The following is a 26,595-nucleotide window of genomic DNA, read 5'->3' on the forward strand; positions in this document are numbered from 1 at the left end:
TTAGATTTAGTCCGAGAGCTCTCAGTCCCTCCATTGAAGCTGTGTGTACGGTATACTGTCCATGTCCAGAAAGGTAAGAAAAACATCATCAAAGTAGTCCATGTGACATCAGAGGGTCCGTTAGAATTTGTTGAAGCATCGAAAATACATTTTGGTCCAAAAATAGCAAAAACTACGACTTTATTCAGCATTGTCTTCTCTTCCGTGTCTGTTGTGAGACAGTTCAAAACAAAGCAGTTTGTAATATCCGGTTCGCGAACGAATCATTCGATGTAACCGGATCTTTTTGAACCAGTTCACCAAATCGAACGGAATCGTTTTAAACCATTCATATCTCCAATACGCATTAATCCACAAATGACTTAAGCTGTTCACTTTTTTAATGTGGCTGACACTCCCTCTGAGTTCAAACAAGCCAATATCCCGGAGTAATTCATTTACTCAAACAGTAAAATAAATTTGTAAAAAACTTTTTGGACAGAAAGTATTTTATTTATTTATTTACTTATTGATTTATTAACAAATTGAAAACATTCATGCAATACACACCTTTCACTGTAGATGTCACTGTAAGCAAATTCCCATCTTCATTTGAAAGGTTTTGGTGCAACTGACACGACAGTTACATGACTGTCAAACATAGTTTCGCTAATGCTGGAAGTGTGCTTGTGTTTGAGAATGTGGAAGGAATGGTTTTATATGAAATGAATGAGATGCATCAGTCAGAGCTGCGTCTGTCATGGACTCCACGCTGAGCTGCACTTGTGAGAACAGGTACAGTAGAGCTACAAACTAAACATCTTTACACACTTATAACACATCTGAATATTTACAAATGTTACCACGTGAGCCGAACTATATATATGACAGCAATGGGATGTTAGGACACTTTAATCACAGACATTCATACAGAAAGTACAGTATCATATTCCAAAAAGCACGTTGATGTGATTGGGAGACCAGGACTAGGGTTCACACCTTTTACTATGTGTGAAGTTTTCTCAAATATGTTTAATTTTAACCACAAAGCCTAACATATGAAATGATTGTAAGGAAAATAGTATGTTTTCATATGAACGTAATCTTGGACTTGCAGTATCAGTTGTGTCACTTTACTGCCATTCGTGACTCCTCTGTGGCCTTGTGGGATAGTAAAGTGTTCAGCGGATACACGCTTCAGAATCTCGTCTGAAGGAGTGGATCATCAGTTTTGGGAATACTGTGAATTCAGCAGTTGCATACTGTTTTCTGCCTGCTATACAGTGGGGAATTATGCGATTTTGAATGCAATGCTGTCAGATTGAAAAAACATCACAGTACGAATTGCATAAGGGGAAGTTGTGGCCTAGTGGTTAGAGAGTTTGACACCTAACCCTAACCTTATGGGTTTGAGTCTCGGGCTGGCAATACCACAACTTATGTGCCCTTGAGCAAGGCAATGAACCCCCGGGTGCTGCAGCATAAATGGCTGCCCGCTGCTCTGGGTGTGTGTTCACAGTGTGTGTGTGTGTGTGTGTGCACTTTGGATGGGTTAAATGCAGAGCATGAATTCTGAGTATGGGTCACCATACTTGGCTGTATGTCGCTTTCACATTTTTGCATAATATTAAAATTTAAATGCTTTCCATTCTCACGTAATGGAACGCGATGATGACGTATCTTGTCTGTGCAAACGGTACATAGAGGTATGCAAGTACATATGTTGACAGGCAGGTAGGACAGCCTTTCATTGCCCTTGGACTGAGGGATATGATTGGATGAACATTTTATGGTCCTACACCTTCCAAAGATCTTATAAATACATTTAGACCCCTTAACTTAGTGTTGCTATTGGGATGTGAAGAGGCTTTCAGCTAGCATAACAAAAATATTTTTTGTACCAAATCACCTACCCTGCCTTTAAACCATCAAATACACACAAAACTAAAACAAAATTTTAGTCTCGGTGAGTATCCTCATAAACGCATATGGTAATGTCTTACAGGCATTGTTCACCCAAAAATGAAATTTAGGTCTTTACTTACTCACCCTCAAACTATCCTAGGTGTATATGACTTTCTTCTTTCAGACAAATATAATTGGAGCTCCTCCAAGCTTTGGCAGTGTAGCATTTGGACCAATCAGACACACAACTACTTGTTACATTTAACAAATAATATCTAACGCCTCCTCATCTAACCAAAAAGGGTCTATGGACCCTTCCACCAAAAGGAAGTTATCATCCTGAAAGTGGACAGAACAGGCCTCTGGTTCCCTAGCAACGGAAGGCACACTATCTGATAACACTAGGTTTACGACGCTCCAGGAATGTGGCTAAGCAACTCTTAACTCAAGTCTCTAAAAACAGACACACAATGCACATAAAAAGGGACTCTTCTGTAATTAATTAATAGAAAAACCTTTCTTTGAATTAATTCACATTTTAGGGCATTGTTACTGTTCTTGTATATTGTGTATTGTATATGTTTTATACATACTTATGATGGATCACTAGTTAATATAACCTCATCTATATGATGCTTGGTATCTATGGGTTTGTATTTTCATGATCTAAATGAGAGTGTATATTATATATTGATTTCTATCCAACACATTCGTTTTATAAGAATCTAAAAGATTCTTCTCTTGAACCCCCCAATCTAATTTCATATGCAAGACAACATATAGTTACAAAGAGTGTAAAACTTCCCTCTAAAAGGTACCATTCCTCACTGGCTCACTCAAGTCCTGAGGGTGTGACATCATCCCCCATATATAGATCACTGATCACCAGATCAGGGCGGTTCTTCTAGATTGGGGAATACCAGGAGAAGATGTTGAGCTAAGAGCTCTCAAATCCATGCTAAGCTTGTGCCAGGCTTCAGCCTTAACTATTCCTTCATCAAGATCCTCTGATTTGATCAGTTCACTTCAGCAAAGACCAACTGGAGCCCCAAAGTGCATCAGGACTCTTTTCAAAAAGGCGAGACATGCAGGCATCACACTTAGTCTTATAAACTGATGCATTGGGTATCACATGCACCTTATACAAAGGTGTGTTTGGGTGTACTCACACTAGGCACGGTTGCCATGAACCGGACCCGAGTACGATTGTCCCCCCCTCCCCACTCCCCCTCTGGCCTGCACTCACATAGGGTTTCAGCATTCGTGCCGGAGCACGCTTACGTCATTATGGTGCGACGGTTTCGGGATAAACAGGAAGAGCGGTGCTCTCTGAACACAATGGAGTGCATCGCTCTGTTTTCTTTGTGGATAATTTTGTGTCGCTTGGTCACTTGGCGTTTTGCACCTCTGCCGTAGACCAAAGCGACCCTTTCCCTGCCATGTTGGTTTTGGAGCGTCGCAAAACCGTGATGCAACGCGTCCTTTTCCGTGCTCCGGTACGGTTAGCGCTCACACTGCATGCGAACCGCACCCGAGTCCAACTGAACCGTGCCCTGGCCCACCTCTTCCAAGCAGACCAGGGCCGGCTAATCGAGCCTCACCCGGGCACGGTTCGGAGCACTCACACTAGTCAAATGAACCGCGCTTTGGTGGTCAAACGCACTCGGGCACGGTTCAAGCTGGCTAGTGTGAGTACACCCTTTGACTAATCACATAACTAGTCATGATTGATTATTCATATTTCCCCTTTTAGCTGATTCGCAACAGCAGTAAATTGTGGCTGAGATTTTGAAGCCAAATAAAGTGTATCCATCTATCATAAAAAGTGCCCCACATGACTCTGAGGGGTTAATACATGCCTCCTGACCTGAAGTGAATCGATGCTTTGTGTAAAGTATCCATATTTAGGCGTACTATAAATTGTTAATATATTTAAAATACAGATTAATGCTAAATGTAGAAAACTGTTGTTTTCTGCAGTGTTTTAGCAAAATTATCAATGTATTTTGCCGCTCGCAATGTTTTCTGTGTTGTTAAAAAACTTTAAGCTCTTACTGTTGCTTTTGCATCTTTATAGAGAAGCAACGCACATGGGAAGGGCTTGAATGAAGCATGTTTGGCTCTAAATAAAATATTAGAGAATATAACGACGCTAGATCATTACAATAAATAACCCTGAGCTCTTGTGTGAATCGCTCTGTTGCTTTGACACTCTGCTCACTTTATCTAGAAATGGTAAAATGGTGACTCAGTTGTGTCGCAGTCCAGTTTGGTTTGGACCCAGACTGTGGTCTGCCATCGAGTATGCCTGCAATAGACTATATATTAGGAATAAAAATATAAAGCAATGAGAAAAGAAAAGAAAATCTGCATCCGAAGAGAATCACGTAGTAATTACCACATAATAATAGAATTATATAGATCAGAAGAGTATACAGGTTTACTAGAATTTAACAAAGTAAGTAAAGGAATAAATTACAAGACAAATAAAATAGGAGGAGAGTCTGAATCTTGATCAGCTGCTTCAGGTGTGTTTAATTAGAGCTGGAACTAAACTTTTCAGGCAAAACATTTTGGTGACTACATCAATTTAAATTTACAAAAGTGATTTTATATATATTTATGCATTTTTGATGATAAATGGGTAAAACCTAGTGGTTTGAAGGATAGTGGCAAAGATTGGTGAAGATTTAAAATGACATTGAATTAGTTTTGTGTGCTTAGAGTCTTTTAATTTCATCTAATGATTCTGGTTCTAAATATTCCCGACAACATTTGTAAACTATTGTTACATTGAATGATATTTTTTATTTCTGTAAATCATGGTAAAAATATATGATAGTTATTATTTTTATCTTAGAAACAAAATTAATTAAACATGACACAAGGAAGAAAAATGTAAATCGGTATTAACCTTTTCCTCTTTCTTACAAACACACACACACACACACACACACACATTCATATTGTATTTGAATTTAAGATGAACGGTGATTGTATTTAGGATGTTTCATTAATTGTTCATAGGCAAATTTTAGAGTCATGATACGCATGTCTTTATAACACAAAAGTTTTTATTTTAGTTATTATTTTTTTAATTATTATTTTTCTTTCTTTTATGTAAAGCACTTTGCATTACCATTGTGTGCGAAGTGTGCTATATAAATAAACTTGCCTTGCCTTGAGGGCTCTGGAGGTGGTGGGGGGCATTTCATTGGACAGGAGGGGTTGAGTTGTGGTCCTGCACACAAGAGCAGGATTGTGTGGTTCACATCGCTGTATAAGGCCGTCTGTGTGAGATATGCGCCCCACCTCTGTCCAGCCTTCTCAATCACACCCAAACCTTCTGTTTGCCAAGTCATGTTAAATCTAGTAAATTAAAACTTCCAGATCCTTTTTTAATGACCTTGAGACTTAATTACTCTGCTTTTACCAGCTGGCTGTGTGTAAATAACTTTTTTCTCTGTGAAAGCAGAATAATGTAGGTTTACAACACCATCTCACATCCTTCTGCCATCCGGCTGTGTGTCAGTGGGTGTGGCTCATGCTGGCCTCTTCGCTCTTTACCCAAGTCTGATGAATGCTTTCTCAGTTCATCCACTGTATCTTCTGAAATACAGTTGCTCAAAAAGACTGAATGCAAACTCAGCAATGGCCTCGCTGTGATGGTGTTAACTGAGGTGAGTGAGGATTATTGATCTGTGAAATTATCACTTACTGTATATACATATATATTGTAAAAACATAAGATATTTTTAATACCAGCGTGCAGGAATATGCATGAGCGCTGAAGGTATTTTCTCTTGATTTTATTTTAAAATGGCTCACATTGACGAATGAACAGTTACATGATTTTTGTGATGCATCCCTTGAGGTGTTAATAATCAAAGATGGCCATTATCATATAGTGATGTGTAATGCTCTAATGGTTTGGAGGCATGGGCAAACTAGTAGAATTGCATTAATAATGCATGGGTTTATAGCAAGTAGTGTTGTTAGTTCTTTAATCTGTATTAATGCATTTCTTTTAATGTGGTATTTGTCATCTGCTTATTTGATTTTATATTTTGATAAAGATTCATATAGTTCACACATACAGGGTCAGTAAGGATGCATTCAATTAAACAAAAGTTACAGTAAAACATTTACATTGCTACAAAAGAGGTAGACAGGAATTTATGACAAACAGTGGCCTATAGTCCGAGCCCAGACTTAAAGCCCACTGAAAATGTGTGGAATGAACTTGAAGACTGCAGTCCACAAACACTCGCCATCAGAATAAAGTGAACTTGAGCAGTTCTGCAAAGAAGAGTGGGCAAATACTGAGACAAATGTAGAGACAGAGACAACTCCCAACAGACTAAATGTGAACAAAATGTGTTCGTCTTCATTTCAGGCTGCAAGGCAACAATGTGTTAAAAATTGTGATTGTTTGAAAAAGGGTGATTCTTTTCTATACCCAATGCATATGCAACTGTTTCCATATCTTTTGTCATATAAAAAGGTAACAGGCTTTAATCAACTCTCTTTGATCTCTCTCTCGCTCACTCTCTCTCTCTCTGTTAGACTAAACAGGGAAACTCATCCCTGTCCAGTGTTTCTGAATCATCAGAAATGCCCAGTATCTCCGTCTTGTCCACCTCATCACAGCTGAAGTATGTTTCTCTGGGGGTGCTGGTACTGCAGACCACCTCTTTGGTACTGACAATGCGTTACTCTCGTACGCTTCAGTCTGAAGGTCCGCGCTATCTGGCGTCATCTGCTGTAGTGTGTGCTGAAGTTCTGAAGATTGTTGCCTGCTTGCTGCTTGTCTTCAGAGACCACAGTGAGTTTGCACCTCTACTCAGATGTGTGAAAACCAAAGTGTTCTGCAATCTGTCTGTAATTTGTTATCTCTTGATAGCAGTGTTCTTTTGAAAGCCCTTGGGTGTACATTTTTATTTATTAATTAATTCATATTTACAGTACCTCCAGTTTTTTGCTGAATCCAATGCAATATCAAAACAAGTCACTTTTTTTGTTTTTGTGATCCTGCATAATTTGCCTTTTGAACAAAAGATCGATTGGTCTCACAAAAAAACTCAATTATAATTACCAACTGAATTATCTCTAAATTTATTAAAGCTATAAAATTGGAACATACTGCATTATTTTCAAGATAAAGAAATGTGTTATCAGTGAATGGTGTGTATGAAACAGCGAAAGTTTTTTCTGTGTTTGGGTAGATTTTATGTTACCCAGATCCTCCCAGCAGGCACACTATGTCATAAGACGTTGATATTTGGTTAAATTTCAGTTGTGACATTGGGTGTGTAAAATGCAATGTCAGTTCAACTTCTGATGTCAATGTTAATTTGATGTGATAATTTGAACTGACGTTGTGTTGTAAAGTAACCAAAATCCAACGTTAAGATACTGACTTCAACTCAATTTTCTTTAGGCTTGTTTACTGCCTAACACTACAGGATTTTAACGAGCTTAAGTTCACGAGTTTGCCGACAGGTTGAGGCTAAAGGCTTAAGATGCATCAGCGTTGTGCAGAGCGATCGGCGTATGACTAGAAGAGTGTGATTAGAGAGCAGACATCTATTTATGCTTTTCAATCGCTCTCGCTGTATTTGGCAGAGTGTTTGCTCACCTGACGTTTCCTATTAGATGTCCTGGAGGGACTGATATTTATCTGTCTTTCTCTAAGGTTTCACTGTTCAGTCCGTATCGCTGTCCTTCCTTTGTCTTTTAATAATTGTGACTTTTTGTTTTTAAAAATTTGAACCTTTTTTCTTGCCATTCTGAGTTTGTCACAATTTGTCGCAAATTGTTATTCTTTTTTTTATTTGAGATGTGAGCTCAGAACTGCAAGGGAAGAAAAGTCAGAATTGTGAGATATAAACTCAGAATTACAAGAAGTTAATTCCTAATTCTGAGAAGAAAAGTCCAAATTGTTAGAAAAAAAGTAGCAACTATTAAATTTTAAAACAAATAGTGTTGCAATTTTTTAACTGCGAATTGCAGAATGGAAAAAGTTGCAATTACATATTTTTTTTAATCTCTTTACAAAAACAAGCATAATATTCAGCATCACTGGGTGTATTCTTTTTTGTGGTAACATCATAGAAACAGAATTGTCGTTCTCGTCAGGAGCTCAGAGCAGTGGAGGAGAGCTGTGGCTCGCTGCTAATGTTCAGTGCTGTGTGTGCCTCTTAGGTTTCAGTGTTCATGCACTGAATCAGGTGTTGAAGGAGGAAATAATCAACAAGCCCCTGCTAACACTGAAGCTGGCCATTCCCTCAGGTATCTACACACTGCAGAACAACCTGCTCTATGTGGCTCTGTCAAATCTAGATGCAGCTACCTACCAGGTGAGAAAACACACATCCAGAGGGCGTTTCATAGAAACCAATGGCCCACGTGCCACTCTTTCTTCTTTTTTCTTTTAAGAAATTGATTTGAGTATATCTGTATTTATATATAGTTAGCTATGACACTGATACATTAATTTGGTGAAATATTAATTCCACTGCACCATTCTTTCTCTGTCACTCTATTTCAAATGTTTGTTGTGTGTATAATTTTGTGAATGACAAACATTCAGATTCTCCAGAATGCTGCTGATATTTCATTAGAACTCTGTATGCTCCATGGAAATGAGTGTTGTGTATTTACATTGCTGTCATAGGTGCTGTTACTGGAGGTACAGAGCAGTACCGTCACAAGGGCTGTGCCACGGTTTTCCACTCATTTTTACCTTCGAAAGACTAAAATAGTCATATCTGATAGACAGTATCTGTAAAGTAAAGCAGTTTGTTGGTAGGATGCAAAAAAGTTTTAAAGGTTAAACTTGTAGGCTGCTCTGCCTCAGTAGTCCAACAGTGGTCAATATCAAAATAATTGCGATGGCCAACCAAATCAAAGGTGGGTCTTACTGTCACTATCACAGCACAACGAGAGTTTGTGGAAAGATGTAAGTAGTACTGTATTCAAGTTCAGCGACCGACAGTAATAGACGATCTAGCTATGCAAACTACTCTACTTTTTATGCAATTTTGACGTTTTTAATTGAAAATATGCATTCATGATTCATGTAAATAATAAATGAATGTGACAAGAGACGTTTGCATTTTAGAGTATTAGACATACAAGAGTGAATGTGCACATTTTAAAATAAAATATTATTTTCAAATAGTGTAAATTGATTACTACTCCATATATAACTACCAACGTATCTACATCACTTTTAATTTAATTTTAATTTAATTATTTAATTGCTTTGTTTTTATTATTATTATTATTAAGTGGTAGAATTCTTATGAGCGTATTTTTGTTTTTTTTATTCTTAGGATTGTGTGTGTGACCGTGATTCATACTCAAACATGTCAGTGAGCACAGCATCACAATCGATCAGATGCATGTTAAAGTTGCATTCGTTACTATAGCAAACCCGCCCCCCCCCCCCCCCCCCGACAAACACACACACACACATACACACAAATGCAGAGGGCCTCGCACATCAGCTTCACACACTTGTGACAGCCCTGGTGCAGAGTATGCCAGGCAGGCATGGGCAAACCAGGACGCTAGGGGGAAATGACCAATCTGAAATAATGGGGGGAATTATTTATTTTTTTATTTTATCCTATATACACAAACACATTTATTTTTACTATTACTAATGTTGTAAAATAAAATAAACATTAGTAAATTATAGAATATAATAATTATAGTAAACATGCTCTCCTATGATAAGAACTGTAAAAACATAAATGTGTGCACTTATAGTCTGTAATTATTTGACAAATAAAAACACTATTTGAATTTTACTATGAGTTGCTTAGCTGGTCATAAATGCTGGGAATCCATGATAAATATTAACACACAAACTAAAAGTCAGATATAACTGACTGTTCTTATTGTTCTCAGAATGAGGAGCCAACTTTCACCTAGTCTTAGCCTCAGACATCACACCCACAGACTGTCGGCAGAACGTCTGATGCATACGACACAAAATTAGAATTTTTTCAGGAGTTTCGAAGTCGTCATCAGATTGATTGTATTATACAGGATTTTTGGGAGACGTGTGCGTCATGTTCTTTAACATTCCACCTGGAAACAAAGATACAGTGATGCCAAACCCCCTCAAGAAAGAAGAAATATGTTGTGTTTATAACTGTGATGATGAGCACTTATCAGGATCATGAAAAGACTGGATTTTCAAAAGTATTTGAAATATGTAAAGTTTGCAGCTTAGACACTTTCAAATACATCCAAGAATTTACACACCGGTCTGTTACTGTAATTACATTTCCATGCCCCTAAACATAATGTGGCACAAAAGGAAACATGATTGGTGGCTTTACCCATCAGTCAAATGGCCACTTGGACAGTTCTTGGAAACTAGAGGTGGGTTCCTCTTCAGGAACTCGAGCTGCGTCAAAGCGCTTTGGGGAACGCGCCCAGCGTGCGCGACTCTGAATATCGTGTGAAATCAGACCAATGGAAGAGCATGACGTCACCGGCGGAGTGACGTGAGCGACCAGGAAGCTATAAAAGCACGTGCCACGCAGCTGGCGTCAGCTTCGCGTCTCTCAGCAAGCGCTCTGTGTGTGAATGTCAAACTGTTTGTCTGTGAGTCTTATTTACTGTTGTCTGTCCAGTTTAAGAGCTCCTGACAATGCCTAAAAGCAAGGCGAAAGTGAAACATACTGGCGATTCCAAATCGCGTTATAGGCTGTGTGTTCCTCCCTGCCCAAGATATATAACGGGTGGGGATACACACAGCCTTTGCGTGGTTTGCCTGGGTTCGAAGCACGCTGAGTCGGCTCTCGAGGGGGCTGACTGACTGTCGGTGCGGCTGCTTCGTTCCCGGAGGGCCCTCTTCGAGGAGGGGGCCTTCGCCAGCGTTCCCCGCGGTGCTGGTCCCGCTTCTGCTGAGGCAGAACGGCGGCTGCACTTGTGGGGTTCGCAAGTGGATCTGGTGGAGGGAATGGAGACGGGCCAGTCCCTATCTCCTTCCACTTCTGCCAGATCCGGCACCCAATCCCTGGAGTCGGAAGCACGCTCAGCGGTTCCTTCCACTCAGGGAGAGGGGTCGACGCTCCGCCTCTCTTCTTCCGAGGAGGTTGACGTGGAGTCGCTCGACAGGGATTCGCCACCCCACTCGCCGCAGTATGAGGAGCTCTTGGAGGTGGTTACTCGCGCGGTGGCCAAATTAAACATCGATTGGCCCGCCGAGAAAGCAGCTGAACTGCAGAGAAGCAAGCTTGATGAACGCTTCCTGCGCGCGAGTCAGCCACCTCCCAGCCGGGGCCTGCCATTCTTTCCCGACCTGCACGAAGAGATCTCCAGGTCGTGGAAACGCCCATTCTCGGCCCGCCTCTACATCCCCTCGTCAGACTATTATGGGAACGTAGTGGGGATGGGAGAGGGCGGTTATAGAGCGATGCCCCGGGTGGAACAGACGCTCGCGAGCTATCTGTCCCCTGCTGCGGCGTCGTCTCTAAAGGCCCCGGCGTTGCCCTCAAAGCCACTAAGAGCAACACCGGCTTTGGTGGGCAAAGGGTATGCGGCAGCAGGTCAGGCTGGTGCGTGTCTGCACACTATGGCGGTGTTACAGGCGTACCAAGCCGACCTGCTCAAGGAGCTAGACGAGGGAGAGGAGATCAAGTCCCATGACATATCAGAACTAAGAAGGACCGCTGATCTCTCCCTCCGCGCCACCAAGGAGACCGCTCGAGCGATTGGGCGGTCCATGGCAGCTATGGTGGCCGCGGAGAGGCACTTATGGTTGACCCTGTCCGATATGAAAGAGCGGGACAGGGTCTGCCTCATGGACGCCCCGATCCAGCCGACTGGTTTCAGGAGGCCGGCAAGCAAGCGGCGGCGTTCCATAAGTTCCTCCCTCGTCGCTCCCTTGGGGCATCTGGGGAGATGCCCCAGCCGCTCCCTAGCTCCTCGTACCGCGAGGCCCATAAACAGAGCGTCGCCTCTCGTGCTCCTCCACGTCGAGAACGAGAGTCTCGACGACGCTCTCGGCCGAGGACTTCCCAGCCCAAACAAGATCTTAGGGCAGTTATTAAAGCTAAGAAGTCCTCGGCCAAGAAACCCTGACGCCAACAACCCAGGGTTTCAGAGGGCAGCCTATGCTGGGGTAGAGCGGTACACACCGCAGTACACGGTGCCCGTCTCTCCTCAGCGCCCTCTGGGGGCCGGTCTGCCAACCCTGCCAGTGTTCCAGGGCGCAGCAGGTCCCAGCGAGCATCGCTCTCAGTATCTTCCGCCCGTGCGCGTAGCGGGGCTGAGACGCTCGCCGCCCCTGCGGGGGCCTCTTACACCAGAGATCAGTCTCGAGAGACTGATTCCCTTAGTAGATTATTTAGCAGCGTGGAAACTACTGCCAAATGTATCTCGATGGGTCCTGCACACAGTAGAAAAAGGCTACCGCATTCAGTTCGGCTCCGTGCCGCCAATATTCAACAGGGTCGTTCAGACAATAGTCGGCCTCAGGCAGGGTCTGGTTATGGAACAGGAAGTGAGAACCCTATTAGAGAAGGAGGCCATCGAGGTGGTCCCTCCTCAAGACAGGGAGTCCGGATTTTACAGCCGGTATTTCATAGTTCCGAAGAAGGATGGGGGGCTGCGTCCGATTATAGACTTGAGGGTCTTAAATCGTTCAGTTATGAGACTAAAATTCAGAATGCTCACAATCAAGCAAGTTGTAGCGCAGATCAGGTCCGAGGACTGGTTGTCACAATAGATCTCAAAGACGCATATTTTCACATATCCATCCTTCCACATCACAGGAAGTTTCTGAGGTTCGCTTTCGGGGGCGAAGCTTACCAATATCGAGTACTTCCCTTCGGCCTTGCACTCTCACCCCGCACGTTCACAAAATGTGTAGACGCGGCTCTGGTCCCCCTGCGCATGCAGGGCATCCGCATTCTCAACTATATCGACGATTGGTTGATCTTAGCTCAGTCAGAGCAGGCTGCGGTTCGGCATCGAGATGTCGTCCTCGCACATATGGGGGAGTTGGGTTTGAGACTGAACGCCAAGAAGAGTGTGCTTTCTCCGGTTCAGAGAACCACCTATCTAGGCATAGTATGGGATTCGACCGCGATGCAGGCACGATTGTCCCCTGCTCGTATCGAGTCGATCCGCATCTCAGTCGAGAGAGTCAAAGAAGGCCAGTCACTCACTGTCAAACAATTTCAGAGATTGTTGGGTCTGATGGCAGCTGCGTCCAACGTGATACCTCTTGGCCTGCTGTACATGAGGCCCCTACAGTGGTGGCTCAAGACCAAGGGATTTTCCCCGAGGGGCAATCTACTTCGCACTATCAAGGTCACGCGGCGTTGCCTACGTGCCTTAGATGTGTGGAAGAAACCTTGGTTCTTGAAACAGGGCCCGGTGCTGGGAGCTCTTTGTCGCCGTGTAACGCTAGCGACAGATGCATCCCTCACTGGCTGGGGTGCAGTCATGAGTGGCCACCCTGCCCGTGGTCTGTGGAGCGATCGCCATCGAACATGGCATATCAATTGTCTAGAAATGCTAGCAGTTTATCGTGCACTGAAGCACTTCCTCCCAGACCTAAGGGGTCACCATGTGTTGGTGCGCACCGACAACACATTGGTGGTCTCCTATATCAACCACCAGGGAGGTCTGCGTTCGCGCCCTTTGTACAAGCTGGCGCACCAGATCCTGGTGTGGTCCCAGAGCAAACTCCTCTCATTAAGAGCAGTATATATTCCTGGGAAACAAAATGTGGGAGCAGACATACTGTCGAGGCAGGGGCCGAGGCCCGGGGAATGGAAACTTCACCCACAAGTAGTGAAGCAGATATGGAGAATATTTGGCAGGGCTCAAGTAGACCTATTTGCATCTCAAGAGACGTCTCAATGCCCCCTTTGGTTCTCTCTAGTTCATCCAGCTCCTTTGGGACTGGACGCTATGGTACAGACCTGGCCGAGGCTTCGTCTGTACGCATTTCCCCCTATTGCTCTGCTCCCGGGAGTTCTGGCGAGAGTGCGCCGGGACGGGGTCCGTCTGTTGTTAGTAGCCCCGTTCTGGCCGGGCCGAGTATGGTTCTCAGATCTAGTCTCGTTCCTCGACGGCTCTCCGTGGGAGATACCGATCAGGACAGACCTTCTCTCGCAGGCGCAGGGTATGATAATTCACCCTCGCCCGGAGTTGTGGAAGCTGTGGGTGTGGCCCCTGAGGGGGCACAACTGTTAGCAGCCGGTCTCCCAACCGAGGTTGTTGAGACCCTTCTCCAATCCAGAGCTCCCTCAACGAGGAAACTGTACGCCCTGAGGTGGAAACTCTTGACCTCATGGTGCAGAGACCGCCAGCTAGACCCAGCAAACTGCCCGATTGGTACAGTTCTGGAGTTTCTACAGGCTAGGCTCTCTGCAGGGTTGACCCACTCCACGTTGAAGGTTTACGTGGCGGCTATTATGGCCTACCACGCCCTTCTCCATGGCCAGTCTTTGGGAAGACACCCCCTAGTTACACGTTTCCTCCGCGGTGCGCTGAGGCTGAAACCTCCAGTACGGTCCCGTATTCCCCCGTGGGACTTGGTTGTGGTGTTAGAGGCAATGTGCAGACCCCCATTTGAACCTATTCAAGATATCTCAGACAGACATCTCACACTTAAAACCTCCTTTTTGTTGGCTATCACCTCTCTGCGGAGAGTAGGAGACCTTCAGGCCCTCTCTGTGGCCCCTACTTATCTTGAATTTGCACCAGGCATGACTAAAGCGTTCATATACCCTCGAGCGGGATATGTTCCTAAGGTTCCCTCTGTTACACCACAACCTGTCGTACTGCAGGCCTTCTGTCCTCCTCCCTTTCGGGAGCCCGACCAGGCGAAGCTAAATTGTATGTGTCCAGTTAGAGCGCTGGACGCATACGTCCACAGAGCTGCCCTGTGGAGAAAGACCGATCAATTGCTCGTATGCTACGGTCCCCCCAAGAGGGGTTTTCCTGCTTCTAAGCAGACTATCAGTCGTTGGATAGTTGAGGCTATCAACACTTCCTATGAGTCCTCTGGTCGTCCCCCGCTGTCGGGAGCCAAGGCTCACTCTACTCGGGGTATGGCGGCCTCCAAGGCCTTCTTAGCAGGTGTATCCATGCTGGACATCTGCAACGCTGCGGGATGGTCCACGCCCTCCACGTTTGTCAAATTCTATGGCCTAGACATGCCAGTCACTCCAGGCGCTTCAGTCCTCCTGACCTAAGCTGTGCTCTTCGGATACACACTAGGCAGGGGTTTGGTAGTCTGGCGGCGTTGGTACTCGTTCCCCAAAGCGCTTTGACGCAGCTCGAACTTCAGGAACGTCTCTAGGTTACGTATGTAACCCTAGTTCCTCGAGGGAACGAGACGCTGCGTCTCGGAGCCATACCCCCGGCACCCCTGCCGGCGCTTGCTGGTACTCGAAGCTGACGCCAGCTGCGTGGCACGTGCTTTTATAGCTTCCTGGTCGCTCACGTCACTCCGCCGGTGACGTCACGCTCTTCCATTGGTCTGATTTCACACGATATTCAGAGTCGCGCACGCTGGGCGCGTTCCCCAAAGCGCTTTGACGCAGCGTCTCGTTCCCTTGAGGAACTAGGGTTACATACGTAACCTAGAGACGTTTATCAATCCTAATATCAATAGTATCGATACCAACGTTGCAATAGCATTAGTAATTGTTAATTTTCAAAGCGTAGTTGGTTCTTTCAAATGCATGCTTTTAAAAGAATAATATCAGTATCTGTGAATGTGATAGTGGCTCTGTAATTACTTGATATCGGATAGATACCCAAGAAGTGTCACGCATTTAGTTTTGAATGAGGAAAAATGCATCGCTCAATATAGCTGCTCTATCGAAGGAAGCCCTACCTTCTGAATAAAAGAGCCAATCACTAATAGGTAAAGACAGCGCATCACTGTAGCAGCTGTTACAAGTCCTGGTTGGTATAGAAACAGTCAGCGTTCTGAGATGTGCGCTTGATCTAGCCTGAAAAATAAGCTTTTTTAACGCTATTTGAGCAAAAGAAACAACAAACCCAGTACATCTTCCCTACATATATAAGACAGTTGTTGTCAAATTTCATCGGTGATTTTAAATAGGAAATTAAATCAGTTTTGGAGAATAGAGATAGGAGCTTCACTTACATGATTGAAATAGTTGTGCGAGAGGTGTTTCAAAGATGGCCACCAAGAGAAATAACTTGCCTTAAAGGATTAGTTCACTTCCAGAATGAAAGATTTCTGATAATTTACCTAGCCCCATGTCATTCAAGATGTCTTTCTGTCTTAAGTTGCAAATAAGTTAGGGTTTTTGAGGAAAACATTCCAGGATATTTCTCCATATAATGGACTTCAATGAGGACCAATGCGCTGAAGGTCTGAACTGCAGTTTCATTGCAGCTTATCTAATGAAACGATTGGTCAGTTTCTTAAAAATATTAATAAAATGGAATACTTTTTAACAACAAATGCACATCTTGTATTAGCTCCTTGATGTGTGTCTGCAAATTAACGCATTACGTAATCACGTTGGAAAGGTCACGCGCTGTTAGCTCTTCATCTGTGTACTCCGGTTCAAAAAGGGAGGGTAGGGGGAAAAACTCATCCAACTTCAAAATTGTCCAACATTGTTGTTTTACCATTTTTATTTAAGGACACGTTCTCTTTGTAAACACTGGGTCAGTGAGCTTTCCAACATGGCTATGTAATGCATGAACTCAAGCTAGTGCAAGACGAGCTCTGTCACAATACTGTTTCTCAATAGATCTGCTTTTTATGAGCCCAGAGATTCGAATACAATATTTTTGCAAAATGCCCATCCTTAATAAAAAGTGATGAAGAGCTGAAACATATGAAAAATTACCTTATAAATTGGGTATATCAAAATCAGAACAAGCAGTATATTATAGGATGGCATCAGTCAAGATGCTACCATGGTTTACCATATTTTTTTCATTCATGTAATTCACAAAGTGTTTTCAGCATATTGGGCATAGTGAATGTATGCATATTTTTTAATAAAACATTATTTGCAGATAGTAAAAATGCATTTATTTTCAATAATTATAGTTTCTTTTACTTCTATCTCAGTAAATCTTTTTAAATACTGTAATTATTTATTTAACTTAAATTACCAATTAGAATGAAGAATGAAGTAAACTCATAATTCTGTCTTGCCCCCTTTGCGGTTGGTAAGATTTTGAAAAGTCTCACCAAGGCTGCATTTATTTGATAAAAAATATAAACTCACTGGCAGTGGCCGGATTCATAAACCAAAACAGAGACCGACATTCCGACCCGGAACGCACATTTTCAAAGGAGAATAACTAACTGTAGCATTGTTTTCCAGAAAAAAAGTATGTTTACATAGCATGTTTCTTAAATGTCTGCAAACATATTATGGTATTTTTATTTTTAGTAGAGTCAAAAAAGTACATACAGCACTTTTAATAAGAAAAAACAAACAAACATCTAATTTACCATCCTATTGGTTTTCCAGGTTACGTATCAGCTGAAAATTCTCACTACAGCGCTGTTCTCCGTGTTTATGTTGGGCAAAAGTCTTGCCTTTTACCAGTGGCTCTCACTAGTCATTCTGATGACTGGAATTGCACTTGTCCAGGTGAGTAGGCTTATAATTTGTTTATTATGTCAGCTTTCTTTCAAAACTACAGTTATAGAACAAGCCGTTTGCTTTTTTGACTGTTAAAACTGAGCCTTACTTCATTATTTGCTTTCATTTACAAGGAAAGTAGACTGGACTCTGACTGAGAGTTTGCTGTTAGCTTTATGCTAATGTGACCATGCTATATTCTATCAAGCATTAAAATAAGTAGCACACACAAATATCAGCAACATAATCTTAGATTTTTTTTTCCCCTCAGTGCATTGCGTGATAGCCGAGAACGATAAGTGATGCTGTCTTAGAATTTGTCCAAATTATTATTATTTTTTATCTATTTTACTGGGACTATTAAAAGGATAGTTCACCCAAAATTGAAAATTTGATGTTTATCTGCTTACCCCCAGGGCATCCAAGATGTAGGTGACTGTTTCTTTAGTAGAACTGATTCAAATTTGAATGATTTGAACTCATTCAAACTGAGATTTTTAAGTCGAACTGTTGCAGTCATACATACACAAAAACATACACAAACAAAACGAAATTAAACCCTGCACCTCCTGACGATATATTGATGTGTATAGACACAAAATGATCGGTCTGTGCAAGAAACTAAACAGTTTTCATATTGTTTTTTTTTTTTTTTTTTTACCTCTAATGCACTGCAATGCCTGAACTGTCTGAACTGTATGAGCTAAGAATGGGGTCCAAATCAGAAAATAATTAAGTTGGCTTGAGAAAGCCAACTTACTGAAATCCTATCTAAACTTCTTCTTCTTCTTCTTATTTTTCTGGCAGCAAAAATTTTGGACACTAACTATTCCTAGACCGTTCAAGCTACATACTCCAAACTCGGGTCAGACCTTCATACTGTTCTGACTTGGTGTGCTATATCTTTTCAGACTGGTTTGAAGCTCCAAATCCCATTAGACTCAATCAAGCTTTGATGTTAGTCAATTTTAACTCATTCAAACTCATCTAATCTATCTATCTATCTATCTATCTATCTATCTATCTATCTATCTATCTATCTATCTATCTATCTATCTATCTATCTATCTATCTATCTATCTATATATCTAATATCTATCTATCTATATATCTAAAATGTTAACATGCTAATCATGCTAGCAACATGCTAGTCGCATGCTAATCATGCTAGAAACATGTTAACAGCATACTAGTCGCATGCTAGTCATGCTAGAAACATGCTAGCAACATGCTCATCATGTTAAAATCATGCTAGTAACATGTTAACAACATGCTAGTCGCATGCTAGTCATGCTAGAAACATGCTAGCAACATGCTCATCATGTTAAAATCATGCTAGTAACATGTTAGTCTCATGCTAATCATGCTAGAAACATGCTAGCGACATGCTAGCAACATGCTAATCATGCTAAAATCATGCTAGAAAAATGCTAGTCGCATGCTAGTCATGCTAGAAAAATGCTAGCAACATGTTAATAATGCTAGAAATATGTTAGCAACATGCTAGTGCATGCTAGTCATGATAGAAAAATGCTAACAACATGCTAATAATGCTAAAATCATGCTAGCAACATGTTAGTCGCATGCTAATAATGCTAGAAACATGCTAGTGACATGCTAGCAACATGGTAATCATGCAAGAAACATGCTAGCAACATGCTAATCATGCTAAAATCATGCCAGCAACATGCTAGCAACATGCTAATCATGCTAGAAACATGCTAGAAACATGTTAGTCGCATGCTAATCATGCTAGATACATGCTAGCGACATGCTAGCAACATGGTAATCATGCAAGAAACATGCTAGCAACATGCTAATCATGCTAAAATCATGCTAGCAACATGCTAAACATGCTAGAAACATGCTATCAACATGCTAATCATGCTAGAAACATGCTAGCAACATTCTAGTCGCATGCTAATCATGCTAGAAACATGCTAGCATAATGCTAATCATGCTAAAATCATGATAACAACATGGTAGTCGCATGCTAATCATGGTAGAAACATGCTAGAAAAATGCTAGCATAATAATAATCGTGCTAAAATCATGCTAGCAACATGCTAGTCGCATGCTAGTCATGCTAGAAACATGCTAGCGGCATGCTAGTAACATGCTAATCATGCTAGTCATGATAGAAACATGCTAGCACCATGCTAGTAATGCCAACAACATGCTACTAACTTGCTAATCATGTTAGAAACATGTTAGCAACATTCTAGCAACATGTTAATCATGCTATAAACATGCTATAAACATGGTAACAACATGCTAGTCATGCTAACAACATGCTATTCGCATGCTAATCATGCTAGAAAAATGCTAGCAACATGCTAGTTATGCTAGAAACATGGTAGCGACATGCTAGTCATGCTAACAACATGCTAGTAACTTGCTAGTCATGCTAGAAACATGTTAGTCGCATGTGTTCTTTCTGTCAAACTAATATATCTAGCATTCTTTCTTTTGAACTAATCTATATCATTCTTTCTAACTAATCTATCTGTCATTCTTTCTAACTAATATATCTTTCTTTCTTTTAACTAATCTATCAATCTAACTTTAAACTATAAACTTCTAACTTCTTTAAACTTCTTCAAACTTTCTGGTCAGGCTTTCTCAAGCCAACTTAAAGTTTGTCTCAACAAACTTTTTTTTCTAGTTCTTGTATTGCCTTTTGATCTGTTCTACTTTTTGATTCATATATGTTTTTTTTTTTTTGTAAAAGTCAGCAAAGCAACCATTAATTTCATTTCAGAATCTAACTGATTTTATTTTATATATTGCACGTGTTGCCTGAGAGTGCTTCAGTTGTCGTGCAAGTTTTTGGGGCTTGTTACCTATTTCAAACATCATATTCATCCTATAGTTTAAGAGGCAGCTTTAAGGTTTCTTGTAAAAAACAAACAAAAAACAAAACAAAAAACAATTTATTAATAAAAAAAAAATCACTTTATAATTATATTTGAAAATATTTGAATATTATATAATTGTAGAATACTTACAAATCTCTTACTGATTACAAATTACATGTGAACATTGATTGTAGTCAGTAATGTAATTTAGATTACTTATTTTAAGTTGGATTAGGTTTGGATTTCTTATGACATATATTGAAATATTAACTTTAAATCTTCAGAGATTTGAAGTAAATATTTTGGGTTTGACTGAAAAAAAAAGTTTGTGAATCCCTGCATCACACAAACAAAAATGAATAAACATAAAAACAGCAATGGCATGGACAAAGTCTTCCAGTTTTTGAAGATTTTTGTCCGTTATACATTAGAAGTGTTTAGTAACTTTCATAATTATTTGTCTTATACATGGTATACATTTTTGGGTTATGAACAACCTGCTGAATACACAATACTGACATGAACTGTTAATGAAAGATGGAAACTGCCCCTGAATAGAATGAATATCATACCTTCATGCAAATCATTTCCAGCAAACGTAAAGTACAAACTGTGTACAGACACTCTTTACTTAAACTGTATCTGACAGTCATGCATGTCTTTCAAAATAAATCTTGCGTCAGTGTTTGAAAGGAACTGTATTGCACAAATGACTATTACAGTGCCAGCCGTCTCAGAGAGTCGATTACCACAGTGGATGTCCAGTGACCATGAGAGAAATGAAGAGCAGTCAGTGAGCAGTCAGTTGTACTAATTCACTCTTTCAGATGTTGAATGGGAATAATCAGGTACACTGTGTACATATTCACCATCAAAGAAATCACAACAATGCAAAGAAAAATCCATATAAAGAGCGCAGGCCTGCACAAAATTATAAACAAAATAAAGGACTTATTTTGACAGATGCAAGTTTTTAAGACAATTAGGTAGTTGTAACGATAAAAACTTCCTATTCATCGGGAAGAAGGAGGCGGGAACCGGTGCACAATCAAAAACATAATTTTAATATTCAAAGTAAATACAAAACGGCGCACCAGCCCCTCACGGCCGACTGGTGCGCATAAATAAAAGCCAAAACATAAAATAATGTCCCAGGCCTGGTCCTCTCTCGTCCTTCACGGTCGTCGCTCCAGTTTTATATCCTTATCTCCTACGTGGGACTCGATACTGGCGGTGGGGCGCAGGTGTAGCTCATCTCCAAACACTACACCTGGCCTCACTCCTCGTTCCCACGCCTCTCGGCCCCGCCCCACTCGCCACGTACCCCCATCGCCCCTCGCAGGCCGGGGGGGTACCCTCGAGACTGCGCTCTACTCCCCCCCCCCCTTCCCTCTGGGGGGGACCGCTCACGGGAACCTGGGGGTAGGACAGACGAGGCGAGAGAAAAGGAGATGGAAGGAGGAGCGACAGAGACGAGAGAGGGGAGAGAGAAAAAAAAATAAATTCCGGTTCCCAGACGCACTGCTGCTCGGCCCTCCACCGGCTGGGTGATCTCCTCCCACTGGCGGTGGGGCGCAGGTGTAGCTCATCTCCAATCACTACACCTGGCCTCACTCCTCATTCCCACGCCTCTCGGCCCCGCCCCACTCGCCACAGTAGTGAAACCATTTATTGCAACAGTCTGTGCTGGCCTCTACAGTCCATTTAAGACATCCGATGTCAGGATAGCAATATGAAATAATATAATGAACACTCAAATAAAACTCACGAATTCCAATGACGCACATTCAATCGAAACTTCCGCGAGAAGTTTGGGATAATTAAAACAAACAAAAAAAAATTATATAATTATTTCTATAATTTATGCATTTATTTATTTATTTTAAACTATTTGTAAAAAAAAAAAAAAGAAAATAAATATTTTGTTCTATTTACTTCCAATTTATTTTATTGCATTTATTTATTTGAAATGTTTTATTTACTTATGTTTTTATTATTTACTTAAATTATAATCTTTAACTTTAATCTATTTTGTGTTGATTTCATTCTATTTTTTGTATATTTTAATCCTATAATAATTTGCATCATTGATTTTTATTGATTAAATTGTTTATTTAAAAGCGTATTTGAATCCTTTTCTGATATTTATTTATTTTTACATATATTTTTTTTTAACACATACAGTTGTGCTCAAAATTATTCATAGATCATTTTTACGATCAAAGAAGACTGTGAAAATTCATCTGTATCATCAATCCTTCAGATAGTTTATTTAAAAGTCTCAAATCTATCCTTTCATTGGAGAGTAAGCATTTAAAATGGGAGAGAAACCTCATTATGAAATACATGTTTTTCTCTAACACACATTGGTCATAATTAATCATACCCTTTTATACAATACTTTTTGCAACCTCCTTTTGCCAAAGAACAGCTCGGAGTCTTCACCTAAAATGCCTGAAGAGTTTTGAGATCATCTAACTGGAGATCAGAGACCGTTCCTTCATCCAGAATCTCTCCAGACCCTTCAGATTTCCAGCTGCATGTTGATGCTTCTCCTCTTCAGTTCACCACACTCATTTTCTACAGGGTTCAGCTCAGAGTGTACATTTTTCCATTGAGTTTTTAGCACTCCCTTGTGGTGTTTGAAAACTCCTGTATGCAGTAAATATGACTCCTCCTTTGTTTCTGTTTGACCTGAACCAACAGTGGCCAGCTGAACCTGCATCAGTCACTAAGCAGGAGGACCTGACCGCCGGCTCTCAGCTGATGGGTCTGCTGGCTGTGCTTGTGGCCTGCTTCTCCAGCGGATTTGCTGGCGTGTATTTTGAAAAGATCCTCAAAGAGAGCAAGCAGAACGTCTGGGTCCGTAATATTCAGCTAGGTCAGCAGATTTCGTAAAAGAAAATATGTAGCTAAAATATGCCCAGCAAACTTTTTTGTTGTTTAAATGCATTTAATTTTGTTAGCTATCGTTTACAAGTATCTGCTTCTGGTTTCAGAACTGTTTCACACTTGTTCCACTTCTCTTTTTTAGGTTTATTTGGATTGATTTTTGGACTTGGAGGAGTGTTTGTGTGTGATGGAGAAAGAGTGCATGAGAATGGACTCTTTCAAGGGTACAGCGGTCTGACATGGACTGTGGTGGCTCTTCAGGTACATTATACATATACATACCACATGTGTAGACCTGCATGTCTCATTTGATTGTTATTTGTGTAAAACATGCTCCACATACTCCCTGTAGGCTTTGGGTGGGTTAGTCATTGCAGCTGTCATCACATATGCAGATAACATCCTGAAGGGCTTTGCAACATCCATCTCCATCATTCTATCCACCTTCATCTCCTATTTCTTGTTGGATGATTTTGACCCAACTAGGTAAGGCACTTGCTCCAAAACTCATGCATTGTATTTGGGTCTTTCTCTGAAAACTGTGCCATGTGTGTTGAACTGGTTGGGATGGACCAACAAATAGAGGAATCTTTTGATTGGTCTAAAGTGCCTCTTTGCCTTCTGAGGCAAATAAATTCATATTTATTCATTGAGCAAATGATTTTATCTAAAGAAGTGCAGAGTATGTTTGTGTAGATCCACACACCAGTGTTTAATTTGTACTGTCTTACAACGTCTTTGTTTGTTAAATGTGTCTCCTGACAAAAATGGTCAATTTACGTTGGTGTAATTTTCTGTTTAAATTATGCCAGAACACATGATCATTTCCTCTGAAGAAGCCATCAAAGATTCCATTTAAACCAGGTGTGTCAAAGACATGGCGTGGAGCTGCAGGAAAACTAATTAAGCATTTGTGTTCATTCGTTCTGTTGGTTTGATTCATTCATAATATTCCATTTATAGCTACAGCAGGGCAAACACACTTTAATTTATTGTGTGGTGTGTTATAGCTTGCAGTGGCAGGACGTTTCCTTTCATTACACACACAATATGCACTTCTCGTCGAAACTGGATCTGTGGGAGACAACTGTCTCAGAGAAACACGAAGGGTTTTAAAGGGAAAATATTAGCAGTAGAAAAGTAAATTTCACACTTTACTGTTACATTTGCACACCACTTAATAAACCATTTAAGATTTTGTGTTATACTACAATGATTCCACTCTTCCACACACCTCTGCATCTTGTATTTTTAACACCATAGGGGTCGTTCACACTGAACACTGCTTTCCCATTTGTTTTTATATGTACTGTAAACGTGCTCAATGAACGTGTTTTGTGCATTAGAAAATAAGGCACTCAGGTTACTTTAAACGAACTCCTTTTTAGACCTTCGATTTCAAAGACCACGAAGGGGCTGTTCACACAGAAAGCGTTTTTGCTCTCTGATATGCTACTTTTCCATTGTTTGTATTTAAACATACAAATGTAACAAAAACGTTAAAAGAGGTTTAACACTCTGGGTTATTTCACACAAAACAAGTTTTTGCTTCTTTTTTTCTATTTTTTTTAAACATTAGCTGTGTGACGGTGGAATAAATAAAAATAAACTCAAAGTTTACCCATAGTTAGACTTACAAGAAAAGAATGACGAGAAAATTATTCCAAGCGTTCAGCACTCACTGTGAAATAGGCCCTTGCCAACACATCACAATGCTGCCTTTCTTAAAGGTGCTGTATGTAAGATTTTGACTCTACTTAAACATAAAAATACCACGTTTGCAAATACTTATGAAACATGCTAAAAAACAATGCTACAGTCAGTTATTCTCCTTTGAAAAAAGGTGCTTTCTGGGTCAGTATGTTGGTCTTTGTTTTGGTTTGTGAAACCCGCCCACTGTCAGTTTATCCAATTGAATTTCGGTGGAAAGCACAGCAAATTTCATATCATTCATTGTAAAGTGTGCTTGTTCCAGTTTGTGTCATCAATCTGGCAACCTGCGTGTGCGTCCAGTCTGAGGAGGAAGGGCCAGGTAAAGAAAAAACCCTCTCCAATATTTTGAATTTGGACTGCAATACCTAGTTCAACCACTTGGTTCAACCACTTGTCAATCCACATAAAGCACCTTTAAATATGCAATGCCCCTTTTGAAAAAAATGTGTACAACAATGCTAGCCTCAAAAAGAAACACATGGGTGGACACACAGATCATGGTTTGCATCGTAATTTTTTTAAAGCACCCTGTCGCCACAAAAAAAGAGACACTGCAAGAGATCAAACACATCCATCTAGCATATGTTTGTAAAAAGCCATGCAATGAAATTCAGAAACACTTTTTTTTTTAAGACAAAAACACAAACATGGCCCCCACCCCACAGAAAGCATTTCCAATTGTCAATGAATTGTCATGGTGTACCCTCAGCCTTTATCAGTATTTCCATATATTAAAATATTTATGATAAATGTATTTGTTAGTATTCAGTAATTTATTCAAGTTTTAGGTTATAAATTCTAAACTTACTGTGACAGGGTTGGAGTAATCTGAATATTGTTGCGAACGTCTCCCCTGCGGTGATCACCCAATGTCTGTGACAGCAATGTCCCGTTTATTTGGCCCTGTGATGTGAAAACACAACTTCTTGGCAGTTCAGAAGTAACCTTTTCAAATGTAATGATTTAAAAAGTCCTGAAATTTTCTAACATAAATAGCACTGCTTCTTGTGAATGACTCGCTTATTGCACTGTGCAGAAATGTGTAGAAAATTAAGCTCTTTTTTCTATTGTAGTGTGTTTTTCCTGGGTGCCATGCTGGTTATTGCTGCTACGTTTCTCTACGGGTATGAGAGCAAATCTGCGGTCAACCCTAGTAAAGTACAGAAGACTGGACACGAGATGATAAACACTCCAAATCATTAATGTCTGTTAGGATGCTGTACTTCAGGTGAAGTTCAGGACAACTGAAGCAGTGATATTGTAAGGATGCTATAAGAAAGTAGCACAGAGAAAAACAAAACACTCAGTCATCCAAAACTTGAACTGTCTTCTATATGATATGTTATGAAAGGCAAAGTGATCTTGTTGCATTCAGCTGACTTTAAGGACTTCATTTGAAAAGTGTTTACAAGGGATCTCTGTGACAGAGCCTTGCAAATTCCATTTGTTACAGTTTTAACATTTATTTTTTGTGCCATACAATGGCATATTGAGAAAGGGATTGTTTTACTTGAATGTGTCTTTTGAGAAGCATCATTTTCTCAAAGCCAATAAAAAGTGTTTCTAAAATGTCTTGCTGTCAAAGTCTGGTAATAAAAACAAGTTGAATCTCAAACGTTTCCTAT

The 26,595-nt window shown here is 40.8% G+C and overlaps 1 protein-coding gene across 5 annotated transcripts; it reads left to right on the forward strand.

Annotated features, from left to right (window-relative positions):
• Nucleotides 1–627: 627 nt before the first annotated feature.
• On the forward strand, nt 628–26,542 carry LOC128025407 (UDP-N-acetylglucosamine transporter-like). Of its 5 annotated transcripts, XR_008186151.1 has the most exons (10): nt 628–774; nt 5,360–5,564; nt 6,451–6,709; nt 8,089–8,243; nt 17,394–17,516; nt 23,072–23,246; nt 23,400–23,518; nt 23,610–23,743; nt 25,787–25,925; nt 26,044–26,180. XR_008186151.1 is itself a non-coding variant. In XM_052611747.1 (9 exons), the coding sequence occupies exons 2-9, from the start codon at nt 5,550–5,552 to the stop codon at nt 26,171–26,173; spliced, it is 1,110 nt and encodes a 369-aa protein (XP_052467707.1). In that variant the 5' UTR covers nt 628–774; nt 5,360–5,549; the 3' UTR covers nt 26,174–26,542. The 5 variants fall into 5 exon arrangements, 3 of the variants coding, with proteins under 3 accessions (XP_052467707.1, XP_052467724.1, XP_052467716.1); XR_008186152.1 differs by lacking the exon at nt 25,787–25,925 and having other exon boundaries at nt 23,653–23,743; nt 26,044–26,542; XM_052611747.1 differs by lacking the exon at nt 25,787–25,925 and having other exon boundaries at nt 26,044–26,542.
• The last annotated feature ends 53 nt before the right edge of the window (nt 26,543–26,595 follow it).

Source organism: Carassius gibelio, chromosome A2 (assembly GCF_023724105.1).
Source record: "Carassius gibelio isolate Cgi1373 ecotype wild population from Czech Republic chromosome A2, carGib1.2-hapl.c, whole genome shotgun sequence".
Lineage (NCBI taxonomy): Eukaryota > Metazoa > Chordata > Actinopteri > Cypriniformes > Cyprinidae > Carassius > Carassius gibelio.